Source organism: Ornithorhynchus anatinus, chromosome 21 (assembly GCF_004115215.2).
Source record: "Ornithorhynchus anatinus isolate Pmale09 chromosome 21, mOrnAna1.pri.v4, whole genome shotgun sequence".
Taxonomy (NCBI): Eukaryota; Metazoa; Chordata; class Mammalia; order Monotremata; family Ornithorhynchidae; genus Ornithorhynchus; species Ornithorhynchus anatinus.
Window position 1 is genome coordinate 17,551,540 of NC_041748.1, and position 26,871 is coordinate 17,578,410.

At 51.5% G+C, this 26,871-nt stretch overlaps 1 protein-coding gene across 4 annotated transcripts in view; it reads left to right on the plus strand.

The window, feature by feature from the left end:
- The window catches only part of FICD (FIC domain protein adenylyltransferase), a 28,844-nt gene extending 2,705 nt beyond the window's left edge, over positions 1-26,139 (plus strand). Inside the window, exons 2-4 of one of the 4 annotated variants that reach the window (XM_029048784.2) lie at positions 17,892-17,990; positions 22,103-22,451; positions 23,409-26,139. In XM_029048784.2, coding sequence (XP_028904617.1) covers positions 22,151-22,451; positions 23,409-24,487 — 1,380 coding nt within the window. In that variant the 5' untranslated portion in view covers positions 17,892-17,990; positions 22,103-22,150 and the 3' untranslated portion in view covers positions 24,488-26,139. Of the gene's footprint in view, positions 1-17,811; positions 17,991-20,008; positions 20,059-20,175; positions 20,346-22,102; positions 22,452-23,408 lie in introns of those variants that run through there. The other 3 variants (XM_039915032.1, XM_029048786.1, XM_029048783.2) reach the window with 3 other exon arrangements.
- The last annotated feature ends 732 nt before the right edge of the window (positions 26,140-26,871 follow it).

Sequence of the window (26,871 nt, forward strand, 5' to 3'; positions counted from 1 at the left end):
CACCTCTGCAATTGGATCTGTGTCCTTTGGATATTGGATATTCACCACCCCCACCAACCCCACCGCCCTTCGGTACCTCTCTTCAAATTCTATATTATAAAAGATTTATTATAATAATCGTATTTTTTAAGCGCTTACTATGTGCCAACCACTGCTCTAAGCGCTGGGGTAGATACGAGGTAATCAGGTTGTCCCACATGGGGTTTACAGTCTTAAGCCCCATTTTAAAGATGAGGTAACTGAGGCACAGAGAAGTGAAGTGACTTGCCCACAGTCACACAGCAGACAAGTAGAGGAGCCGGGATTAGAACCCACATCCTGTGACTCCCAAGACCAGGCTCTTTCGACTAAGCCAAGCTGCTTCTCTTTATTTATTCTCTTTATTTAATCATTTATTTTTCATTTATTCTTTATTGAATCGTATTAATGTCTGTCTCCCCTTTGGACTGTAAGCTCCTCATGGGCAGAGAACGTATCTGCTAATTCTGTTGCATTTTACTCTCCCAAGTGCTTAGTACAGTGCTCTGCACATAAGCACTTGCTCAGTAAATATCACTGACCGATTGATTTCCAAGCTGCCTTGTGGCTTCATCATCATGAATGGTATTTATGTAGTGCTAACTGTGTGCAGAGCACTGTACTAGACACTGGGGAGAGTGCACTACGATGGGGTTGGTTGACTCGTTCCCTACTTCCCAAAGAATCTCTTGAGAGACCTGGAAGAATGTCTTGAGCGCAATCAAGTCTTTTCCTCCATGAGATGCTCAGAAAGAGCCAGAGAAGAAGCAGGATTATTGATCTATGGCATTTATTGAGTGTCCACTGTGTGCAGAGCACTGTACTAAGAGCTTGGGAGAAGCAGCGTGGTGTAGTGGAAAGAGTGCGGGCTTGGGAGTCAGAGGTCGTGGGTTCTAAACCCGACTCTGCCACTTGTCTGCTGTATGACCTAGAGCAAGCCACTTCACTTCTCCGTGCCTCAGTTACCTCATCTGCAAAATGGGGATTGAGACCGGGAGCCCCATTTGGGGACAGACACTGTGTCCAACCCGATTTGCTTGTATCCACCCCAGTGCCTATTCCAGTGCCCGGCACAAGTAAGCGCTTAACAAATACAGCAAATAATATTATTACTGGAGTCTCCCAAGTGCTTAGTACATTTCTCTGCACACAGTAAGTGCTCAATGAATACCACTGATTGACTGATTAAACGTGGCTCAGTGGAAAGAGCCCGGGCTTGGAAGTCAGAGGTCATGGGTACGAATCCCAGCTCTGCCACTTGTCAGCTGTGTGACCATGGGCAAGTCACTTCACTTCTCTGTGCCTCAGTTACCTCATCTGGAAAATGGGGATTAAGACTGTGAGCCTCACGATGGACAACCTGTATCTACCCCAGCACTTAGAACAGTGCTCTGTACATAGTAAGTGCTGAACAAATACCAACATTGTTATTATTATTATTATTATTATTAAACAGGTATTAAATGACCATTTTACGGGTGAGGAAACTGAGGCCCAGAGACGTGAAGTGACTCACCCGAGACCCCACAAATGGTAACGGCGGAGCCGTGATTAGAACCCAGGTCCTCTGACCCCCAGCCCCGGGCCCTTTCCACTAGGCCATGCTGCTTCCCGTTGGATCAGTAGGCTTGTAAGCAGAGAGTGTGATCCGGCAACCAAGAGCTTCTCTCGACTCCCTCGGCCGCTCTGTTCCTTGGGCTCTTTTTCTGCTGACCCAGGCTGGAAATTAAATCAATCTCTAAATAGAATGAATTAGTTAGAGTTGGCCCAACAAGGCCAGGGGAAAGACATAATCGTTAAACTAGATTACAGAAGGTCACAGGAGCAATAGGAAAGGGCAACAGGCTCTGAAACAATTGTCGTTCATCACTGGGAGATTTGATCCCAAACAGCATATTCGCCTCTTCGACTAATGGCTACTCTTCAGCCTTCCTCTCGCCCCTCCCACGACTAGGAGAAGCAGTATGGCCTGATGAAAAGAGTGCACGTCTGGGAGTGAGAAGATCTGGATTAAGACTGTGAGCCTCACGAGGGACGAGCTGATTACCCAGCGCTTAGAATAGTGCTCTGCACATAGTAAGCGCTAAACAAATACCAACATTATTATTATTATCTGGGTTCTAATTCCTGCTCTGCCGCTTTTTTTTAATGGCATTTGAGTGCTTATTATGTGCCAGACGCCGTTCTGAGTGAAGGGTGAAAACAAGGTAGTCAGGTGGGACATGGTCCCTGTCCCACGTGGAGCTGGTGGTCTTAATCCCCATTTTATAGTTGAGGGAAGAGCAGCGCAGAGAAGTGAAGTGACTTGCTGGAGATGGCACAGCAGACAAGTGGCAGTACCGGGATTAGAAACCGGGTCTTCCTGACTCCCGGGCTCTTGCCACTCGGACGTGCTGCAAACATGACCATACAACAAGACAGCCATTCTGTGTGCAGATTACAGCCGGGATTGTGGGGGCTGCCTTGACCTATCTGGCCAAGCATGCGTTCACAGGTGAATTTCACTGACAGTCATACTATCTTCAGATACTCAGGGTGTCTATATGAAAATAAATCACTTACTATGGACCAAACACTGTCCAATATAATCAGGTTGGACACAGTCCCTGACCCACATGGGACTCACAGTCCAAATAGGCATATTTTACCCACAAGGAAACTGAGGCCCAGAGAAGAAGAATAATAATGATGGTATTTGTTAAGCGCTTACTATGTGCCAAACACTGTTGTATCTACCCCAGTGCTTAGAAGATAATGAGGTTGTCCCACGTGGGGCTCACAGTCCTAATCCTCATTTTACAGATGAGGTACTGAGGCCCAGAGAAGTCAAGTGACTTAGTAGTGGAGCTGGGATCAGAACCCACAACCTCTGACTACCAAGCTCGGGCTCTTTCCACTAAGCCATGCTGCTTTTGAAAGAGAACTCCCTATCTTTCCAACCAAACCCTGTCCTCCTGCTGACTGTCCCATCACTGTAGAGGGCTTCACCACCCTCCCTGTCTCACAAGCCCCGTAACCTTGGTGTTATCCTTGACCCTCCACTCTCATTTATCCTTTGACCCTTCACTCTCATTCAACCTGCATATTCGATCTGTCACTAAATCCTGTTGATTCAACCTTACAACTCACTAAAATCTGCCCTTTCCTCTCCATTCAAAGTGCTACCATGCTAATCCAAGCACTTAACCTACCGCTTTGATTACTGCCTCAGCCTCCTCACTGACCTCCCTGCCTCTTATCTCTCCCCACTCTAATCGCTGCTTCACTCTGCTGCCTGGATCATTTTTCTCCAAAAACATTCAGACCCATGTTTCCCCACTCCTAAAGATCCTTCAGTGATTGCCCATCCACCTCTCCATAAAACAGAGAATCCTCAACATCGGCTTTAAGGCACTCAATCACCTTGCCCCCCTCTACCTTACCTCGCTGCTCTCCTACTACAACCCAGCCCTCACACTCCTGTCTTCTAATGCCAACCTACTCACTACACCTCCACCTCCTCTATCCTCTCGCTCATGTCCTGCCTCTAGCCTGGAACAACCTCCCTCTTCGTATCTGAAAGACAATTATTCTCCCTTCAAAGCCTTATTGAAGGCACATCTCCTCCAAGAGGTCTTCCCTGGCTAAATCCTCATTTCATCTTTCCAACCCCGTTTTGCATGGCCCTGATTTGCTCCCTTTATTCACCCCACCCAGCCCCACAGCACTTACGTAGGTAACCGTAATGTATTTATTTATGTTAAAGTTTGAGTCTTCCAGTCGCCTGTAAACTCATCGACAGGGAATGTGCCCGTTATAGTATTGTGTTGAACTCTCCCAAGTCCTTAGTACAGTTCTCTGCACACAGTAAGGGCACAATAAATAGACTGATTGATTGGCAGTTCTGGCATTAGAACCCAGATCCTCTGACTCCCAGGCCTGGGCTTTTCCCACTAGGCCACATGGAACTCCTGGAAACTCTTTTTGGATCCCTTAGTGTTTGTTTGATTCTGTATCGTCTCCAACACTCTCCCCATCACACGAGGGCTCGGTTTCACAAATTAGTCTGAAACTATCTCGGAAGAATAGTCTCTCTGAAGTTTGTTTGTGGGGAAGGGACTGTGTAAGAGAAGAGAAACCAGCCTGGCACTTTCCTACCATCACTCTGGAATAATAAGACGTCAGGTTGAAAATCCTGTCAGACTCTCTTCCTGATGATCAGAGCCCTGAAACAGAATTTATTTGGGGTGATATACTGGATTCTATATTTACCAATTCACCTCCAGGCTCGGACCGCTGCGTTTTATGGCTGTGTTTGACAACTGCCATAAAATGAAATGAACCCAGATCCAAAATCATCTTTACCAAGGGAGTGACTTTTGTATTCGCTAAAGCGGGCCCGTAAAATGGCAAGTTGGTTTCCAGCTCACCTCTGGATTGCCGTGGGAGACTCTGAAGGTGGGATACTTAAATCAAGAGGAGAAATTAGGGGAAGTTCAGAGGGGTTGGTGCCACGGTCAAGGGCAGTGAGGTAGCAGAACTGCTAGAGAGCCATCTCGGGACACCCAGCCATATAACAGACCCTGTGGAGACTTGGAAGAAAGAGAGAGACGTGAGGCCCGCCCTCGAAGAAGCTACCATCTAATGGGCTTATGGATGCGGATATACCAGAGGCACTAGAGCACAGGAAAAGGGGAAATAAATCAGGAGGATCTCGGTCATGAGGCGTTTGGGTTGGGAGGTGGTGGGAGTGACAAGGGGAAAGTCACTCCCGGCTGGAGTCGTGTTCCCAAAAGTCATCTCGGGATTCTATTTCCCCTTCCCTTGATGATAACAATAATAATGATAATTACGGTACTTAAGTACTTATTATCTGCCTAGCACTGTTCTAAGCACTGGGGTAGATACAAGTTAATCAGGTTGGGCGGAGTCCCAGTCCCACATGGGGCTCACACTCTTAATCCCCATTTTACAGATGAGGTAACAGAGGCCCACAGAAGTGAAGTGACTTGCACAAGGTCGCAGAGCAGACATGGCAAAGCCGGAATTAGAACCCAGGCCCTTCTGACTTCCAGGCCCGAGTTCTATCAACTAGTCCCTGCTGCTTGATTCTTCTACCTGACAGATAAAAAGACCTGACCCACTCCCTCAAAGGGGCTTGTGTCCTGAGCGAGACACTTGAATTATGACTCCAAAGCCTCGCCCTCTCATTCTCAACACTCAAATCCAAATTGAGATATAAGGAAGCAGGTGCTTTATTTGATGGGGGAAATGCAATAAATCATTTTCTGACTTAAAGAATGGTACATGGGCAAAGAGACCCAGAATATGGATTCAACCTCAACAGTCAAATCTCTCTCTCTCAGAGACAGATTCATGGGTTCCCCAGCTCGTTTGCTGATTCTTGCAAGAGTGAGGTAGAAGGGGCTGAGGAGATAGGTTGGTGTATTCCATCCTAGGATAGTCCAGTGCAAAGAGCTTGGCTCTGGGAATCAGGACTCCTAGGTTATACTAATAATAACACTGTGGTATTTGTTAAGCGCTCCCTATGTGCCAAGTACTGTACTAAACACTGGGATATATCCAAGATAATCGGGTCAGACACAGCCCCGAAGCCACATGGGATTCCCAGTCTACGTAACGGGGACAACAGATATCGAATCTTGATTTTACGGATGAGGAAACTGAGGCCCAGAGAAGTTAAGCCCCTAGCCCACGGCCACCCAGCGGGGAAGAGACAGATTAAAACCCAGGTACTCCGACTCCCAGGCCCATGCCTGGGCCACGCTGCTTCTCTAGTTCTAGTCCCGGCTCTGTGAGCGGGGGACTGCCTGACGGGGCTTGTCCATTAACGACGAAGGTTTTGGTGGTCCTGTGAGGTGGACGGGCCCAGTGGGAATTCTGGGATAAAGATGGCTAAAGGGGGGGCAGCGAAAGCCTCATTGGCTACCGAGGTGTCCCTGTGCCCAGTCACACACCAAGGCACGGAAGGAGGATTATGTTGAGGTCACTTTGGTCCTGCTGGGAAGAAACTTGCAAATGGCCTTCACGATATGCTGCGCCCCCGCTCACTTACTCCCTTGTTGCAATCGAGGCCCCAGAGGGAACCCGGCGGGCAGCGATGAGAAGGAGCGAACGGCTCGGCCCAAATCACCGGCACCGTCGTCAGTATCATCATCAGTGGTATTTACTGGGCGCTGACTGGATGCGAACCCCTGTATAAAGCACTTGGGCGATGATTAACAGAACAAGCTCGTTGTGGACAGGGAATGTGTCGGTTTATCATTATATCCTACTCTCCCAAGGGCTTAGAACAGTGCTCCACGCACAGTTAGCACTCCGTTAATATGACTGACTGACGGACAGACTGAGAAAATGGCAGCTTGGTCGAACCGAATGGAGTCTAGGACTAAAGGCCCATCACATTCCATCCCCTTTGTTTCTTACCACTTCTAGGGATTCTAGTCACTGGAGTTACTCTTGTTTGCTCAAACAAGATGGTTAGGAGACGGTCAAGAGGGCCTAGCGGCGAAACGGCTCAAAGGGGATGGTCGGAAGAGAAATGGACTAATGCGAGGCCTGGAACACTTTGCTTCCACAGGCCCTAGTGAGAGCGAGAGAAAGTAAGCCGTCTTTCTCCGGGGCGGAGGGATGTGGGGAATGGGCTCGCTCTCCTGCTGTCGGCCCATTCCGCAGCTGCTTCTTGGCTCTGCCCCCCTGGCAGGAAATGATTCTCTGGGCAGCTCTGCCAACCTTCTGCTGAGTGGCAGAGCCAGAGGGCAGGGTGAATGACCGCCCTACCCGCTGAGGAACAAATGACCACTTTGTCCGCCCAGAGAGCCAAATGTCTGGCAGACTCGGGAGGAGGGTTGGGGTGGAGGGTTAGGGTTTAGGAGACCCTTTCTGAGGGCCTCTAAGGAGACCCTTACTTCTTTCAGAGCTTTAAAAGCTTGTCCATCTTCTCCCCAAGATTCCCTCTGGCCTGTCCCCTTTGCAGAAAAACAAACAAAAAAAATTCATCATTGATCAACCGGTCCCATCAGGCGGTCCCCTGGAAGCATAGCCGGGACTAGAACTAGAGAAGTAGACATGGGCCTGGGAATCAAAGTACCTGGGTTCTAATCTGTCCCGTTCCTGCTGGATGGTCTTGGGCTAGTGGCTTAACTTCTCTGTGCCTCAGTTTCCTCATCTGAGGGGTGAATGAGAGAGTGGAGTCCAGGATGACACCAAGGTTGCGAGCTTGTGAGACGCGAAGGCCTTGCTTGCTGCATGACCTCGGACCAGTCACTGAACCTCTTTGTGCCTCAGTTCCCACATCTGAAAAAGGGGAAATAAAACTGTGAGCCCCATTTGGGATGGGGACTGTGTCTGATCTAATTAACCTGTACCTAATCTAGCCATTAGAACAGTGTTTGACACAGAGTAAGCACTTTACAAATGTCATTGAAAAAACCAACTCCTCTTGGCATATCACTAGGAGCCGCCTGGCCATAGATTCCATCAAACTCATTTCCCCTACCATTCCGTCTTGATTTCAGTTTCTCGGCCTCGTCGAAAAAGCCCAGGCCTGCGAGTGAGAGGACCTGGGTTCTAATCCAAGCCCCGCCACTTGCCGGCTGTGTGACTTTGGGAAAATCATTTCACTTATCTGTGCCTCAGTTCCTTCATGTGTAAAATGAGGGTTCAGACTGTGAGCCCAACAAGTCCCAACCCAATTCGCTTGTATTTACCCCATCGCTTAGAACAGTGCCCAGCACATAGTAAACGTTTAACCAATACCCCAATTATTATTATTAGGGGGTCCGTGGAGGGCCATAATCCAGCCAGGGTCTCCTCAGCTCCCACCCACAGCCCTCTGCTCCTGCACTCAGACCCCCTGCAACTTCCAGGGGCAACGTGGCTCAATGGAAAGAGCCCGGGCTGGGGAGTCAGAGGTCATGGGTTCGAATACCTGCTCCGCCACTTGTCAGCTGTGCTACTGTGGGCAAAGCACTTAACTTCTCTGTGCTTCAGTTCCCTTATCTGTAAAATGGAGATTAAGACTGTGAGCCTCACGTGGGACAACTTGATGACCCTGTATCTCCCCCAGCCCTTAGAACAGTGCTCTGCGCATAGTAAGAGCTTAATAAATGCCAACATTATTATTCCAAGAGACACAGTCTCGCTGTCTCCCTCGGCAGATCCCTGACACCGGCCTGAGAAATATTCAGGGGCCATCGGGAGCAGGAGGTTGTGGGAAGCAAGGCGTTGTGGGACATTAGCCCTTTTGTATTCCCGCGGTGTGACCGTGCCCCATTAAAGCTCTGAAACCATTTTAATAAGAACACCACCAAATTGCCTTTCTCTATTCTTTGTCTCCTGGTGCAATTCACACTCTAATAAGATTTTCTCTGGCTAACCCATTTTCGCTGCAGTTGGGCTCCAAACTTCATCTTCTGGTCTAGCTATGACTTATGTCGTGCAGGGGAGAAGAGCAGAGTTGATTCCCTCCGGGATTGAGATCTATTTTCCCCTCCTCTTCTGGAAGAATCAAGTGATATAATCAAGCCAAAGGCTCTCTTCCCCAAAAAGCCTTCTGGGAGACCAGCTGCCGGACCTTTTCCAGGTTAGGATTATAACAGATGATGTGGCCGGCAGAAAATCCTTGGAAAGGAAGAGGTGAAAATGAATCCTTCTTTTATCTGGCCTCTAAGTCCTCTCTCCCCGATGAACAACGGCTGTGACACACACACAGTCGTTTTTTGTGCTTGAAAATGACCCCACGGACGATGAAATTCACCCCTAGACACCCGCGAGACTGAAAAGGCCAAAGTCCCGGCCATGCTGGACACACAGAAAAGCCATCCCATGTGGCGTTACCTTGTTTGAAGGTTGCCGCCCTGCCTCTGTTTCTCTTTTCCTTCCTCGTCCCTCTTTCCTGCTAAAGGTGCTCAAAGGATGCCGGTCCTTTCTTGAGGGCAGTTCACTAGGCCGGTCGGCCACAGACTCCCAGTTTTCAACTGGGGTGCGGCGTTTTCTGAGGCTTGGTCTGTAGCCTCCAAACCTTTCCTCTGCCCTCCCTCCTTTTGGTTCCCTGACTGTCTTGAATTCCCGCCATCATTTATTCTCTTCACGTGCCCCATCCGAAGCAGCTGCGTCGGCATGAGAAAGGCTTGGACGCGGAGGCCGATTCTGTTCCTGCGATTCGCTGCAGTCCATTGGGTGCCCCAGTGACCTTTGTGTCGGAATAGATGATGGCCACCCTCAAGGGACTGAGGGAAAATCCTCACCCAGTTGTCACCAAATTGCAAGCGACAAGCCTCTCTCCCAGCTGCTCCCACGACACAAAAATGCCTGGTCTCGTGGATAGAGCCCGGGCCTCTGAGTCAGAAAGGCCTTGGTTCTAATTCTGGCTCTGCCCCTTTGTCTGCTGGGTGACCTTGGGCAAGTCACTTCCCTTCTCTGGGCCTCAGTTCCCTCATCTGTAAAATGGGGATTAGGACTGTGAGCCCCCAGTGAGACATGGACTGTGTCCAACCTGATTAATCTGTGTCCCAGTGCTCGGCACATAGTAAACACTTAACAAATACCATCATCATCATCATCAACACCACTTCACTTCTTGGGTCTCAGTTCCCTCATCTGTAAAATGAGAGTTAAGACTGTGAGCCCCATGTGGGACGTGGATCGTGTCCAACCTGATTAGCTCGTGCCTACTCCAGTGCTTAGTGCAAGGTCTGGCACATAGTAAGTGCTTATAAATTATCATTTAAGAAGAACCTAGCATGGCCGCAGTGGTAGGTCCTACTTACCACTAATAAAGCAGACAAATTCAAATTACAAAACCCCATGTCTTAAATTTATATATGAAATGCCTTGGTGGATCAGAAGGGTGGTCCAATCTGCCCCATAATCTGTTTTCAGTTTTGGCCTTGAAGAATACTTGGTGAAATACTATGTAGTTGACACCTCCATCAATGGCTAGTGATGCACTTCCTAATATGCACCCGCTGGATTAGAACCCAGGTCCACGAGAAGCAGCATCATGTAGGGGCGAGAAGCAAGGGCCTGTGAGTCAGAAGATCATGGGTTCTAAGCCTGACTCCACCATTTGTCTGCTGTGTGACCTCGGATAGGTTAGTTATCTTCTCTGGGCCTCACTTATCTCATCTTTTAAAGGGGGTTTAAGACTGTGAGCCCCTTGTGGGATGGGGACTGCATCCAGCCTGATTATCTTGTTTGGATCCCAGCACTTAGTACAGTGCCTGGCACAGTAGTAAGCGCTTAACAAATTCCAAAACAAAAAAAAACACCGAGCCACACAGCACCCAATCTGGTGAAACCAGAAGACGCCAAATGAGGCTTGGCATAGCGTTTCCTCGGGAATCACATCCGGTCCTCTGAAATGGGCCATAGAATGGCTGAGGCTTCTGTGGAACGTTGAAGGAAATGGAGAGATACCGATAATGGGTCTGGTCCTAAGCAGCATTTTTTCCCTATTATCTTTGGAAGGATTTCAGAGGATTTTATTATTATTAGAAGCACGTGGGTGGATAAAAAAACTTGGGAAGAATTGGGGGAAAATTAATTCACTTCTAGCCTACTAGAAGTCTACTAGAAGTCTAGTCTACTATACCAGTAGCAAGTGGGATAGGGGCCGAATCTGACCTGCTTAGCTCGTCTCTACCCCAGCTCTTAGGACTGTACCTGGCACTTATTAAACGCTTAACAAATACCATTTAAAAAAAAACGAATCAGAGATCTATTTCTCCTGTATCTCTCCTCTCCCCGAAGCCAGCTCTTGGGAAAAAACAGGAGGGCATTTTTTTTCTAAGACCGAGTTCCCAGGTAATAGTTTTATCTCCCCAAATAAATAGATGCTTTCCCATTAAAATAAAATTCCCCTGGGTCTTGGACAAGTCACTTCCCTCTGTGGGCCTCAATTTTCTCATTAATGCAGTGGGGGTAATCCATTCATTCATTCAATCGTTTTTACTGAGCACCTTCTGTGTGCGCTTAGGAAAGTACAATATAACAATAAGCAGAAACATTCCCTGCCCAAGATAATAGCAATAATAATAATTATGGTCTTTGTTAAGTGCTTACTCTGTGTCAGGCACTGTACTAAGCGCTGGGTTGGACACAAGCAAAACCAGTTGGTCACAGACCCTGTTCCACTTGGGGCTCCCAGTCTCAATCCTCATTTTCCAGAGGAGGTCACTGAGGCTCAGAGAAGTGAAGTGACTTGCCCAAGGTCACAGAGCAGATGAGTGGCAGAGCTAGAATTAGAACTCAGGACCTTCTGACTCCCAGGCCCGTGCTCTATCAACTACGCCGTGCTGCTTCTCTAACCATTCCCTGCCCGACTTGCTCTTTTCATTCATCCAGCACCTCCCAGGGCCACAGCGCTTGTATACTTATCTGTAATTTATTTATTTATGGTCACGTTGTCTCCCCCTCTAGACTCTAAGCTCACTGTGGGCAGGGAATAGATCTCTTTATTGTTAATACAGTGCTCTGCACACAGTTAGCGCTCCATCACTATAATTAAATTGATTGAACTGAACTTAGGTTATGAAGCCCATGTGGGAGGACTGCTCTTATATCTGCTCTTCATTCGTTCAGTAGTATTTATTGAGCACTTACTATGTGCAGAGCACTGTTTCAATCGTATTCAGCGCTTACTATGTGCAAAACACTGGACTAAGTGCTTGGAATGGACAATTCAGCAACAGATAGGGACGGGGGAGACAGATGGCAAAGCGAAACAAAACACCACCGTCAAGAGAAATGGAATCATGGAGATGGAACGTGAAGCGTGGAGGGGAAGCCCTTAATGATTGCCATCATACCTAGATGAAGTACCTAGAGAGGCAGCATAGCTCAGTGGAAAGAGCCCGGGCTTGGGAGGCAGAGGTCATGGGTTTGAATTCCGGCTCTGCCGCCCGTCAGCTGTGTGACTGTGGGCAAGTCACTTCACTTCTCTGTGCCTCAGTGATCTCATCTGGAAAATGGGGATGAAGACTGTGGGCCTCACGTGGGACAACCTGATAACCTTGTATCCTCTCCAGCGCTTTTTAACAGTGCTCTGCACATAGTAAGCGCTTAACAAATACCATTATAATTATTATTATTAAAATGGAGATGAAGACTATGCGCCTCACGTGGGGCAACCTGATGACCCTCCAGTGCTTAGAACAGTGCTCTGTACCTAGTAAGCGTTTAACAAACACCAACATTATTATTATTAGATGGCACCTAGTCAGCCCTTAATTCATTCAATAGTATTTATTGAGCGCTTACTAGGTGCAGAGCACTGCTGTACAAATTGGTAACAGATAGAGACAGTCCCTGCCCTTTGACGGGCGCACGGCCTATGATTCTCACCTTATTTTCTTTTTATTTATAATGGGGTTTGGTAAGCGCCTACTATGCGCCAAGCACTGTTCTGACCCAAGGCGTCTTTTGGGTCGTGCTTCTGGGACTAGATATTTACTTTTTTTTCCCCAAGTTCAACAGCTGAACCCAGTCCATGCACCAAAGTTGGGAAGGAAATAAAGATTGACCGAGAGCGGGAAAGGTAGGAAAGGGAGGGAAGCCGACGCTGGGGAACGACTGTCCTCTCGTGGCTACAAAACGAACAAACAAGCATTCATTCATTCATTCAATCATTCATTCATCCATCCAATCAATCAATCAATCATTTCATTCCATTAATTCCAGCGTTTACTTTGTGCAAAGCACCGTGCTAAGCTCCTGGCAGAGTACAGCAACTAACAGACACATTCCCTGTCCACAACGAGTTTATAGTCTAGAGGGGGGAGCAGTACGGCCTGGTGGAAAGACCCTGGACCGGAGAGCCGGAGAATCGGGGATCTTATAATAATGATAATAATATTGGTACTTGGTAAGCGCTTACTATGTGCAGAACACTGTTCTAAGCGCTGGGGTGGATTGTCCCACGTGAGGCTCACGGTCTCAATCCCCGTTTTCCAGATTAGGTCACTGAGGCATGGAGAATAATAATAATAATGTTGGTATTTATTAAGCGCTTACTATGTGCAGAGCACTGTTCTAAGCGCTGGAGTAGATTTACAGGGGAATCAGTTTGTCCCACGTGAGGCTCACAGTCTTTTAATCCCCATTTTACAGCTGAGGTAACAGGCACAGAGAAGTTAAGTGACTTGCCCACAGTCACCCAGCTGACAGGTGGCGGAGCCGGGATCAGAACCCATGACCTCTGACTCCTAAACCCGGGCTCTCTGCACTGAGCCACGCTGCTTCTCTGTCCTGGCTCTCTTATCCTGGCTCCTCCACGTGCCTGCTGTGTGACCTTGGGCTAGTCACTTCCTCTGGGCCTCAGTTTCCTCATCTGGAAAATGGGGATTCAATACTCCTCCCTCTAATTTGTACCTCACGTGGGACAAGGACTGTGTCCATCCTGATAAATTTTCATCTACCCTGGTGCTTGGAACAGTGCTTGATACATAGTAAGCACTTAACCGATACCATAAAAAAACCAACTTGAGCCAATGGGAATTAATGAATTGGGGGTAGATCATGAGACCGATTGTCAGAAGGCCTGGGCCCTCAATCCGGCTCTGCCACTGGCCCTTCTGTCTGACCATGGTGAGTCACTTAATGGCTCAGTGCCTCAGTTTCTCCATTTGTGAAATGGGGATAAGAAACCTCCTCTCTCTCTACTTCTTTGACTGTATATGGTCTAACTGCCTAGGGGAAAGAGCGCTGGTCTGGGAGTGAGAGGACCCGGGTTCTAATCGTGGTTCTGCTACATGTCTGCTGTGTGGCCATGGGCAAGTCACTTCACTTCTCTGGGCCTCATCCGTAAAATGCGGATTAAGACTGTGAGCCCCACGCGGGACGGGGACCGTGTCCAACCGATTTGCTTATATCCTCTGGCACATAGTAAGTATTTTTAAAAAGCAGCGTGGCTCAGAGGAAAGAGCCCGGGCTTGGGAGGCAGAGGTCATGGGTTCGAATCCCAGCTCTGCCACTTGTCAGCTGTGTGACTGTGGGCAAATCACTTACCTTCTCTGTGCCTCAGTCACCTCATCTGTAAAATGGGGATTAAGACTGTGAGCCTCACATGGGACAACCTGATTCCCCTGCATCTTCTCCAGCGCTTAGAACAGTGCTCTGCACATAGTAAGCGCTTAACAAATACTAACATTATTATTATTATTTCATCTAGTATCTATCCTATTGCTTAGCACAAAGTAAACATGAAATGAATAGTAGAATTATTTTGAGATGGTTTGAGGATAGTGCTGTGGACCGACACTTCTCTCTACTGCTTCTCGTATTTTCGTTCTGTCCACCAGATCAGAATGTTTTACGCCCTTACCATTCGCCGTTATTTTGTTGTTTTACATAACTAAAATTGCAAAAACCCAAGCACAAAATCCCTATATGTTTGAGAGAGGCTGAAGTGGAGGCTAGAGAGTTGAGCGCTATCAAGGCTCTGACGGACTCCGTGTGTCTAACGATCGCTCCCAACGTCTAATCTACTTGCACCAACTTGTGTATCGGCTCCCACCAGAACAGGCCTGCCTTTGGGATAAATGTTTTATCAAAGGTTCGCTCTTTTTGACAAGGCTCTGCTTCGGTTCCGGCTTGAGGACTATAAGCCTTTTCATTGCACTCCAGGTCAATAACCCGTCGGAGAAGAGAAAACAAAGCTTTCGGCTTCAGAAACTTCACCTTTCAGTAGTTTAAGAGCTTTAAATTTGAAATTTCTGGCATGCAGGCACTCTCGTCGCATTAAAGCGATGCTCCCTTTTTTATGGCATTTTCTAAGCGCTTACTATAATAATAATAACAATTGTATTTATTAAGCGCTTACTATGGGCCAAGCACGATCCTAAACTCTGGCCTAGATACAAGACATTCAGGTCCCACATGGGGCTCACAGTCTAAGAAGGAGGGGGAACAGGTATTGAATCCCCATTTTGCAGATGAGGGAACTGAGGTACAGAAAAGTGACTTGCCCACAGTCACAGAACGTGCACGAGGTGGATCCGGGATTAGCACCCAGGACCTCTGGCTCCTAGGTCCCTGCTCTTTCCAGTAGACCACACTGCTTCCGTAGGTGACGGGCACTGTTCTAAACGCTGGGGTAGATACAAGCTAACCAGGTTGGACAAAGTTCCTGTCCTACAGGGGGTCCCCAGTCTTAATCCCCATTTTCCAGATGAGGGAAATGAGTCACAGAGGAGTTAAGTGACTTGTCCAAGGTCACACAGCAGAGCTGGGATTAGAACCCAGACCCTTCTGACTCCCAGGCCTGTGCTCTGTCCACTAGGCCATGCTCCTTCTCAACTTTAACATACTTTAGCACAGCTACTCTTTGTGGGCACCAAGAGGAGAATGAGATGCAGCAGGAGGAGGTCTAAAGGGCAGCTGTGCGGAGAATCGAAACTGGGAAAACAAAAGCCAGGAGGGAGGAGGGAGCATTTTAAGGAAATGGTACAACAAAACCTTAGATGGTGCCTCTTAGCCCAGCTGAAAACTGGCAGCTCAGACCAGCAAGGCATCCTAACATCAACAGGGGAATGGCTCTTCCAGCTTCACATGGAAAGGGAGACAAGGAGGTCAAAGAGAAAACAGTGTTAGGCATTGCAAAAGTAAAACCAGTGACACAAGGGACAAGATTTTCGGGCACCCAGTGTGTCCCGGACTATGGGTCTTGCGTTGACCTTTTCAATAGAGAAGCAGTGCGGCCTAGCGGAAAGAGCCCGGGCCTGGGAATGGGAGGACCCGGGTTCCAATCCCGGCTCTGCCAGTTGCTTGCTGTGTGATCTTGGGCGAGTCACTTCACTTCTCTGGACCTCAATTTCCTCAACTGGGGATTGAGACTGGGAACCTCTGTGGGACAGGGACGACCCGATGATCTCATATCTACCCCAGCGTTTGGCCTTTTAGTTAGACTTTAAGCCCCATGCAGGACAGGAACCGTATGCTACCTGATTAATGGTACCTACCCCAGTGTTTAGAACAATGCTTGATACTTAGTAAGCACTTAAATACCTTCAATCAATCATATTTACTGAGCGCTCACTGTGTTCAGAGCCCTGAACTAAGCGCTTGGAGGACTATGCTATAACAGCAGAAGAGACTCTTTCCCTATCCACAATAACCTTACAGTCTAGAGGGGGAGGGGGATATTAATATAAATAAATAAAGTGTGGATATGTACCCAAGTGCTGTGGGGCTGGAAGGGAGTTGATAAAAGGCAACGAGTCAGGGCGACGCTGAAAGGAGTTGAATAAAAGGAAAAGAGGGAAGGCCTCCGGGAGGAGGTGTACCTGCAATATGGTTTTGAAGAGAGTCTTTGTCTGTTGGATAGGAAGAGGGAGGGCATTCCCAGGCCAGGGGTGGGACTTGGATAAGAGATCGGTGGGGAGATAGATGGAGGTAGAGAGAGCAGGTTGGCATTAGATGAGTGATGTGTGTGGGCTGGGATACAGTAAGAGGGTACCGAGGTGAGGTAGGAGGGGGCGAGGGGATTGACTGCTTCAAAGACGACGGTGAGGCGCTTCTGCTCGGTGCGGAGTTGGATGAACAACCCTTGGAGGTTCTTGAGGAGGGGGGAAACGTGGCCTGAAAACTTTAAGAGATCTGGGCAGCAGAATGAAGTATGGACTAGAGAGGGGAGAGACAGGAGGCGGGGAGGTCTGCAAGGAGCCTGATTGAGTAATCCAGGTGGGATAGGATAAGTGCTTGGATTAACGTGGTAGCAGTTCCGATGGAGAGAAAAAGGAGAATTTTAGCAACCTTGTGAAGGTGGAACCGACGCGGTTTAGGCATAGATTGACCACGTGGGTCGAATGAAGGAGGAGAATCAAGGATAATGCCAATATATGTCCTCGCAAGTGAAATTTTCCACCAGTGTCCTCTTCTTTGAATGAGGACGTCTGTATAAATGAGGTTTCCACTTGTCTGTCACGTGGTGCGTGTGGTTGGGGAAGGAGCCCAGGGTTGATGGTCTTTGTTAAGTGCTTACTCCGTGTCAAGCCGATGAGGTAGGACGCAGTATCCATCCCACATGGGGCTCACAGTCTTAATCCCCATTTTATGGGTGAGGTAACTGAGGCCCAAAGAATAATAATATTAATAATTAGGGTATTTGTTAAGTGCTTACCATGTGCAAGACACTGGACTAAGAGTTGGGGTGGATACAAGATAATCAGGTTGGATACAGTCCCTGTCTTACATGAGGCTCACAGTCTTCATCCCCATTTTACAGATGAGGTAACTGAAGCCCAGAGAAGTGAAGTGACTTGCCCAAGCTCACACAGCAGACAAGTGGCAGAGTGGGGATTAGAGCCCGGGTCCTTCTTACTCTCAGGCCCGTGCTTTATTCACTAGACCACCCTTCTTCCCTGCTAGCCCGCTGTTCACCTTGGTCAAGTCACTTCACTTCTCTGGGCCTCAGGTCCCTCCCCTCTAAAACGATGGATAAATGGATAGATGTACCCTGGCCCCCTTGGAGAGGATATCCTTAGGTGAACTGGAAGACGTTTCTTAAAAAAGGGACCCTCTCGGCTTTGGAGGGATTTACTAGCTGCTGCCTTTTTCAAAAATGCCTCTCTTAAATGTTTGGTCAAAAGCTAAGGTGACGAATCCTGGGGCCGAAAGGTGAGCCAAGGTAGGAGCCGGGAGGGCCCTTGGTTTTGGCCACGAGCTTTTGCCCCCTGGCTAAGGGTGGTTGGAAGCTGCGGGAGGCAGCTCTCCCTCTTCTTTCCTGAGGAGGTCCTGTCGGCCAGCAGGTGATGTTAATTCAGCGGGATGAGAAGCAGCAGGTCCTAACACAGCTCCCCTCCGAGGCCCTTGCCAAGCTTCAAAGGCCTCATCTGGTAGCTGTAGGAGCGGAAAGTGGCAACGTTTCTCCCCAGGCTCCAGATCTGGATCCCTGCCCCTGATGCCGGGAGAAATACGGACCAGTTTACCGAGACTCATTCATTCAGTCGTAATTCTCCAGCGCTGACGCTTGGGTAAGTACGATAGAACAGTAAATCGTGGCATTCCCTGTCCACAGGGAGCTCACGGTCTGGAGTGGGGGACACACATCAATACAAGGAAATAAAATTACAGGTATGTGCCGAAGGCTATGGGGCTGGGATAAAATGACAGATAAGGACCTAAGCGCTGAGGGGCTGGGAGTGGGGGAAGAGCAAAGGGTGCGAGTCAGGGGGATGCAGAAGGGAGTGGGAGATGAGGAAATGTGGGGTGTAGTTGGGGAAGGCTTCTTGGAGGAGATGGACTTTCAATAAGGCTTGGGAGGGGGGGGGTCGTTGTCTGTCGGATTAGAGGAGGGAAGGTGTTCCGGGCCAGAGGTGGAACGTCCACAGCTGGTCTCCTCAGCTGCTCCGAACTCGCATCCTGGGTTAGATGGGAGCGTTATCCAGCCAGAAAGGCGACCCTCCGCAGGGGTGATCCTACCACTGTGCTCTCCCGCAGTCGGCTTGGTCATCCAAGTCCTCTAGACTATAAGCTTGTTCTGGGCAGGGAACGTGTCTGCCGACTCTGATATTGTCCTCTTCCAAGCGCTTAACAATAAAGCAGCGATAAATACACCACCGACTGCCTTTGCCCAGTCAATTCGGTGGCTTTCCCTCAGGGCGGCGTCGAGCTCACCTCCTCCAGGAGGCCTTCCCAGACTGAGCTCCCCTTTCCCTCTGCCCCTCCTCCCCTCCCCACCCGACTTCCTCCCTCTGCTCAACCCCCCTTCCCGCCCCACAACGCTTCTGTACCTATGTCTATATTGATTATTCTATGTATTTTATTAGTGATGCGCATACATCTATAATTCTATTTATCTCCTTTGATGCTATTGATGCCTGTCTACTTGTTTTGTTGTCTGTCTCCCCCCTTCTGGACTTTGAGCCTGTGGAGGGATAGAGACTGTCTCTGTTACGGAACTGTTCTTTCCAAGTGCTTAGTACAGTGCTCTGCACACAATAAGTGTTCAAGAAGTGCGACTGAATGAATAGATGGATGAAAGAATGGGTGGGTGGATGGATGAATGAATGAATGAATGAATGGATAATAATAATGATGACATTTAAGTCCTTAGTATGAGCAAAGCACTGTTCTAAGCGCTGGGGGGATACAAGGTGATCAGGTCGTCTCACTTGGGGCTCCCAGTCTTAATCCCCATTTTACAGATGAGGTAACTGAGGCACAGAGAAGTGAAGTGACTTGCCCAAAGTCACACAGCTGACAACTGGGGGGGCAGGGATTAGAACCCATGACCTCTGACTCACAAACCCCTGCTCTTTCCACTGAGCATGGCTTCTTCCCATAAAGATGGATGAGTGGATGGATGAATGGATGAGTGGATTAATGAATGGATGAATAACTGAGTGGATGAATGAATGAGTGGATGAAATGAATGAATGGGTGGGTGGATGAATGAATGGACGGATGAATGAATAAATGAATGAATGAATGAGTGAATGAATGAATGAATGAATGAATGAGCGAAGGCCCAGAGAAGCAGCGTGGCTCAGTGGAAAGAGCCCGGGCTTGGGAGCCCGAGGTCATGGGTTCGAATTCCAGCTCTGCCACTTAGCTGTGGGACTTTGGGCAAGTCACTTCACTTCTCTGGGCCTCAGTGACCTCATCTGTCAAATGGGGATGAAGACTGTGAGCCTCACTTTGGACCACCTGATGACCCTGTATCTCCCCCAGCGCTTAGCACAGTGCTCTGCAATAGAGTAAGCGCCTAACCAATGCCAACACGATGGACGGATGAATGACTGCCTGAATGAGGGACTGAGCAGGCTCCTCCGCCCCGCCCTCACGCTCTGCCCCTGACGTCACCCTCCCCGAGGCCCCGCCCCCTCCCCAGCGATTGGCTGCGTCCGCCCGGTGATGGGCGGGCGCGTCGGCCAATCGGCGCTCCCCACGCCGGTTTCCCGGGAGCGGGGACCCGGAAGCGGCGCTTGGGACGGGCCAATCGGGAGTCGGGAGGCGAGAGGATCCACCAATGGGAGGGGGGGGGGGGGGCGGGAAGGTTTCCGAGGCGGCTGCCGGCCGAGGCCCTGCGGGGGCCTGGAGGTGAGGAGGAGGAGGAGGAGGAAGAGGAAGGAAGGAAGGAAGGGTGGGGGGGGGCAGGGAAGGACCACCCCCTCCCCAGCTCCCCCACAAATGCATCTTTTATCCCCTCGTCTGCTGTGCCACCCCGGGCAGCCTCCCCAACCTCCCTGGGCCTCAGTGACCCCATCTGTACAATGGGCGCCGAGCACGTGCGACCACCCCCTCGGGTCCACCGCGGCCCAGCACGAGCCCCTGGCAGATGGCCGTTGGTTCTTCCAAGTCCACAGTTGTGCTGCTTTAATAATCATGTGGGTATTTGTTAAGCGCTGTGTGTGGAGCACTGTTTGGGGGAGATACAGGGTCATCGGGGGGTCCCACGGGAGGCTCACAGGCTTCATCCCTATTTTAATAATAATAATAATAATGTGGGTATTTGTTAAGCGCTTACTCTGTGCAGAGCACTGTTCTAAGCGCTGGGGGAGATACGGGGTCATCAGGGGGTCCCACGGGAGGCTCCCAGGCTTCATCCCCATTTTAATAATAATAATGTGGGTATTTGTTAAGCGCTGACTATGTGCAGAGCACTGTTCTAAAAGCTGGGGGAGATACGGGGTCATCAGGCTGTCCCACGTGAGGCTCACAGTCTTCATCCCCATTTCAATAATAATAATGTTGGTATTTAAGCGCTGACTATGTGCAGAGCACTGTTCTAAGCGCTGGGAGAGATACAGGGTCATCGGGTGGCCCCCTGTGAGGCTCACAGTCTTCATCCCCATTTGACAGATGAGGGAACTGAGGCCCAGAGAAGGTAAGGGGTTTGCCCACAGTCACCCAGCTGACAAGTGGCAGAATTCGAACCCATGACCTCTGACTCCCCAGCCCGGGCTCTTGCCCCTGGGCCGCGCTGCTGCTCTACTGAGCGCTGGGGTGGATACGAAGGAGTAGGGTCGGACCCGGCCCCTGGCCCGAGTGGGGCTCACAGTCTCGATCCCCATTTTACAGATGAGGGAACTGAGGCGCGGAGAAGCGAAGTGACTGGCCCGGGGTCACCCAGCCGACAAGTGGCGGAGCGGGGATTGGAACCCAGGACCTCCTGACTCCCAGGCTCGTGCTCGTGCTGATTCAATCGTATTTATCGAGCACTTACTGTGTGCGGAGCACTGTACTAAGGCCTTGAGGAGCAGCGTGGCCTACCAGGTAGGGCCCGGGCCTGGGACTCGGGAGGACTTGGGTTTTTAATAATAATGTTGGTATTTGTTAAGCTTTTACTATGTTACTAGCACTGTTCTAAGCGCTACGGGAGATACAGGGTCATCAGGTTGTCCCACGTAGAGAAGCAGCGTGGCTCGGCGGAAAGAGCCCGGGGCTTGGGAGTCAGAGGTCATGGGTTCTAATCCCCGCTCTGCCGCTTGCCAGCTGTGTGACTGTGGGCAAGTCACTTCACTTCACTTCTCTGTGCCTCAGTGACCTCATCTGGAAAAGGGGGATTAAAAACTCTGAACCCCACAGGGACAACCTGATCACTTTGTATTCCCCCCCACCCCGCCGCCCGTGCTTAGAACAGTGCTTTGCGCATAGTAAGCGCTTAAGAAATACCACCATTATTATTATTATTCATCCCCATTTTACAGATGAGGTCACCGAAGCGCTGAGAAGTGAAGTGGCTTGGCCAAGGCCCAAGGGTGCTTGCCGCGCCCCTCGTCTGCCGTGCGATACTGGGCCAGTCACTTCTCTGTGCCTCGGTTCCCTCGTCTGTAAAACGGGGATGAAGTCTGGGAGCCCCACGGGGCACCGCCCAATGACCTCGTGTCTCCCCCAGCGCTTAGAACAGGGCTCGGCCCTGCGTGAGCCCCCCGCGGGACGGGGACTGCGTCCAACCTGATTAGCTCGGATCTCCCCCGGCGCTCGGAACAGGGCCTGGCCCCTAGTAAGCGCTTAACGAATACCATCGAAAGAAAGGGGGAAGAAAAAGGACACTGTAATGGACACATTCCCCGCTCACGGGGAGCCGACGGTCGAGATTGAGCCGAAACTGACCCGCGTCTTTCTTTTCTCCGGCGGGCAGGGTCTGCGGAGGCGGGACGGTCCGACGGCCCCGTCCCCCCGAGGCCCGATGAACCTCGCGACCATGGCGGCGGTGGCGGCGGAGCCCAAGTGGATCTGGGCCTGGGGCTGGTTCCGGTGGGCGGCGCTTCTGGGGGTGCTGCTGGGCTCCCTGCTGATGCTCCTGCTGCCCCGGGGGAGCAGGGAGGAGCCGTGCGCCGCGGTGCTGAAGGGGCTGACCCTGCTCCGGAGCAGGCTGGACGGCGGCCACCGCGCCGCCGGCAAACCCGGCCCTCCCGTCACCACCACCGGGCTCAGCGTCACGGCGGGCGGGGTGGACCTGCTGGTCGTCAAACACAAGCCCTCGGCAGGTAAGGTGCCCCGTTGACCCTTCGATCCACCGCGTCCCCTTACCCCGCCGCCACCGAGGGACCCACAGTCCGAGGAGCGAGAACGGCGATGATGCTAACTGTGCGTTTCGTTAGATGCTTACTACGGCGCGGGCGCTGTACTGAGCGCCGGGGTGGGTACAAGCCAATTGGATCGGTCCCCGATCCCCATTTTCCGGATGAGGCACGGAGCGGTGCGGTGGCTCGCCCCAGGTCACGCAGCAGAAAAGTGGCAGAGCGGGGTTTAGAACCCAGGCCCTTCCGACTCCCGAGCCCGGGCTCTATCCGCCACGTCCCCAGTCTAAACCCCGTTTGGCGGACGAGGAAAGCGAGGCCCGAGCAAGTTCGGTGACTTGCCTGACCCCCATTCCTGGGGTCTTTCCATATTTTCTGCTGCATCTTTCTTCACAATGCGCACCATGGTTTTTTCCATATTGTTCTGCCTGTTGAGAAGCTGAGCACCGGCCTGGAAGTCCAGACTGTTAGCTCATTATGTCTGTTGAGGTGTTATGTCAGCTCACATGTGTGTTTCTGCTCTTGTACTCTCCCGAGCGCTTAGACCGGTGCTCGGCCCAATGATACCATTGACCAAGGGGCCCGGGTTCTAATCCCAAATCTGCCGATGGCTTGCTACGTGACCTCGGACGAGTCACTTCTCCGGGGCTCAGTTCCCTCACCCGCAAAGTGGGGATTCGATCCCTGCTCTCCCTCCTATTTGGACCGGGAGCTCCCTGTGGGACAGGGGTCGTATCCAAGCCGACGAACCCGTATCCGGCCCCACGCTCAGAGCGGCGCCTGCCCCATAGTAAGCGTTGGGCAAATCCCGAAGTAATAATGGTGCCGGTGTGATTAAAGCTCCCGGGTGAGCTTCCCGCGGCCCCGTCCTCGGGCTGACCCGCTCGCCGAGCCCGGCTGAGGGTCCCTCCGACTGCCTTGCAGACGTCCGGCTGGAGGCCAGAGCGGCCCTGAAGCAGGCGCTGGAGATGAAGCGTCAGGGCAAGCGGGAGAAGGCCCACAGGCTCTTCTCCCACGCCCTGCGGATGAACCCGGACGACGTGGAGGCGCTGAACGAGTTCGGCATCTTCTCCGAGGAGGAGGAGGACATCGTCCGGGCCGACTTCCTCTACGGCAAAGCCCTGGCCCTGGCGCCCTGCCACCCGAAGGCCCTGCGGAACCGGGACCGGACGCTGCCGCTGGTGGAGGAGATCGACCAGCGGCACTTCGGCCTGCTGGACGCCAAGGTCAAGAAGGTGATGGCCGTCCCCAAGGGGGACTCGGCCCTGCGCCGCGTCATGGAGGAGGCCTACTATCACCACATCTACCACACGGTGGCCATCGAGGGCAACACCCTGACCCTGGCCGAGATCCGCCACATCGTCGAGACGCGCTACGCCGTGCCGGGCCGCAGCCTGGAGGAGCAGAACGAGGTGGTGGGCGTCCACGCCGCCATGATGTTCGTCAACACCACCCTGCTGGCCCGGGTCGGGGCCGTGACCATCCGCGACGTGCTGGACATCCACCGCCGGGTGCTGGGCTACGTGGACCCCGTGGAGGCGGGCCGCTTCCGGCGCAGCCAGGTGTTCGTGGGGCACCACGTGCCCCCGCACCCCCGGGACGTGCGGCGGCAGATGGAGGAGTTCACCCAGTGGCTCAACTCGGAAGACGCCGCCAGCCTGCATCCGGTGGAGTTCGCCGCCCTGGCCCACTACAAGTTCGTCTACATCCACCCCTTCGTCGACGGCAACGGCCGGACCTCGCGCCTGCTCATGAACCTCATCCTGCTGCAGGCCGGCTACCCGCCCATCACCGTCCGCAAGGAGCAGAGGGCCGAGTACTACCACGTCCTCCAGGTGGCCAACGAAGGGGACGTCCGGCCCTTCATCCGCTTCATCGCCAAGTGCACCGAGACCACGCTGGACACGCTGCTCCTCGCCACCACCGACTATTCCGTGGGGCTGCCCGAGGCGCTGTCTCCGGGCCCGCCGTCGGACGACCGGACCATCCCGGTCAAGACCTGACCTCTCTCGGGGCGGAGGGCGGGGAACCGGGCGCCCTCCCTCCGTCGAGGCCACTCTCCGGAACTCGCTGCTCGCTCGGATGCGCCTTACCTCGGACCTCTCTCCTTGTGTGCTAAAGTAAGCCCGGCCCTCCACGTTTTAATTTATTCTGCCCAGTTATTTATTTTGTTCTCCCGCGTTAGCGGATTAAAACACATCGAGGTCGCACGTCCTCAGAGGCACTACCGACGGACCCCGGGACGACTCTCGCGCCACAGTCGGATTGCGCGCTCCCCGCCTCACCGAGGCCGGAGCGGAGTCTCACGCCACATGGCCGACGGAAGTGTTTTGCCGCGTCGTAGCGGGGGCTCTGGAGGCAAGGCAGGAAGAAAGGACGGGAACCGGTCAAGGAGTTAGTTTCAGAACCTTTGGAGATGTGAATCTGAAAGAGCGAGCCGGCCGCTCTTCACTGCTGGGGTCTAGGTCGGTCCACCGGGGTAGAGGGGAGACCCATCGCAGGCTGGGTGGAAGGATACGAATTTAGATATTAAGGTGGGGATTAGTTGGCTAACGATTTGATTTCACAGTCTGTTTATTGTCAGCTTTGGTGACCAGAATGTTGTTTTGCATCTTCAGCCTCTGTGCATTTAACTGGAGATTCCCCGCCCACCCTCTCCCCACCCCCATTTCTTCATCTCAAACTCCACCGAGCTCCGAACACCCACCTGTTAGTGAAACGGGTGTTTGCCTACCAGAACCAGCCCCGACCAACGAGATTCAAACTAGGAATTGGACGGTGGAGGACGTCAGTCTCTCCTCTCTCCGCCTCAACATGATTTCCAACCCCGTCCTGGAAACGTGTTCCTCACCCAAGTAAGGTTTGGCTTTGAGGAACTGCTACCACCGAAGAGGACACTCCAGGTAGAACCTCTAACTCCACCCCCTCACTCCCCACGGTCTTCAAAACATGGTCTTCCCACAGCGATGCTGAGCTCCGACTCTTCTTCCACCTCTGGAGTTGGTGCCCCACATGCTGCGTGAAGGGGGTTTGAACGTTTCTAGCACCTCGGAAGGAGGTAAAATGTTACAGAGTTACCGAAGCACGGCACGCTCCCGTGGCTGCGTCTCATCCGCCGTGGGCCGGGGTTGGGCTCTTTGTCACCCGAAAGCTAACCGGACTCCCTACGGGGACCGGAGCGTCTGAAAAATTAAATTTTCTGACGCCGGTACCCGCCGCCGCCGAACATACCTAGAAATGCCGCAGGGAGCTTTTTAACTACCCCCTTCTGGGTTCGATCCAGCTGAAGACTTCTCGCTTAAGATGTTCTGCTCGAATCAGAATCCAACGGGGGAAGGCGGGGGGGGAGTCTTTAGGGGGTTAAGTTTCCCTGCTAGGCCCAGGCATTAAACTGACCTGTGTAAAGGACGTCCACCTTTCTAAAAAGGCAGTGTGCTTTTCACTTCATGATGTTACTTCGTCCCTACTGAATCCAGATCTAGGAAATATAGAGTCTTGGGGAGAAACTCACGAGATGAGCTGAATAGCAACCTGATCGGGGGAAAAAACAAACACTTATTTTCTAGCATGACTGCAGAATGAGTGGTTTGCACTTTAGCTGTGTGAAGGATGTTATTTTAACCGATTATTCTAATAAACTATTTTATTAAGTAAACCCGTCCTGTGACTCTTCCTCGTGGTCTAAAGCTTTGCCGCTGCAGGGAGGCCGTTTCCCACCAAGTTTTGGGGTGCAGGGTAGCAAAGGCTGTGCTGGCTGGGGCAGCGCCCCCGGGGAGGGGGAGGAACATGGGGTCTTTTCCGGGTGGGTCGAAGGGAGCCTGCGGTCCCAAAGCTCCAGCGCTTAGTACAGTGCCCGGCCCAGAGTAAGCGTTTCACAAATACCACAATTATTCTTACTAAGAGCACAACTCGACTGGAAGGTGAAGGGGGGAGATTCGGAGACCAAATTGAGGCCCGATCCAGATCCTTGAAAGGGGAGTTTTGTGGTTTTTTTTAAAATCAATCTAAGTGGCTCCTTCAGACTTCGAATAGTCAAAGGAGAAGCTGTGTCCATCAAGCGGGTGGAGGGATTCACACCCCGATAGAGGAGACCTTGAGCCCCACGTGGATCGGGGACTGTGTCCAACCCCATCTGCTTCTATCCACCCCAGCGCTTAGTACAGCGCTCTGCACACAGCACAGCGCTGAATAAACACAACTGAATAAAGGAATGGAATACCATGACTACTATGATGATGATTACTGCTCCACCTTCACACAGATGGACTCTCCACCAGTCCCGCTCCACACAGCCTAGAGGGTGGCTAAACGACCCGACACCTTCAGAACCAGAGTCAAAGACAAAGATGCCTCTCTCCACCAAAAAACAAGTCTGCCCTTCTCCTGC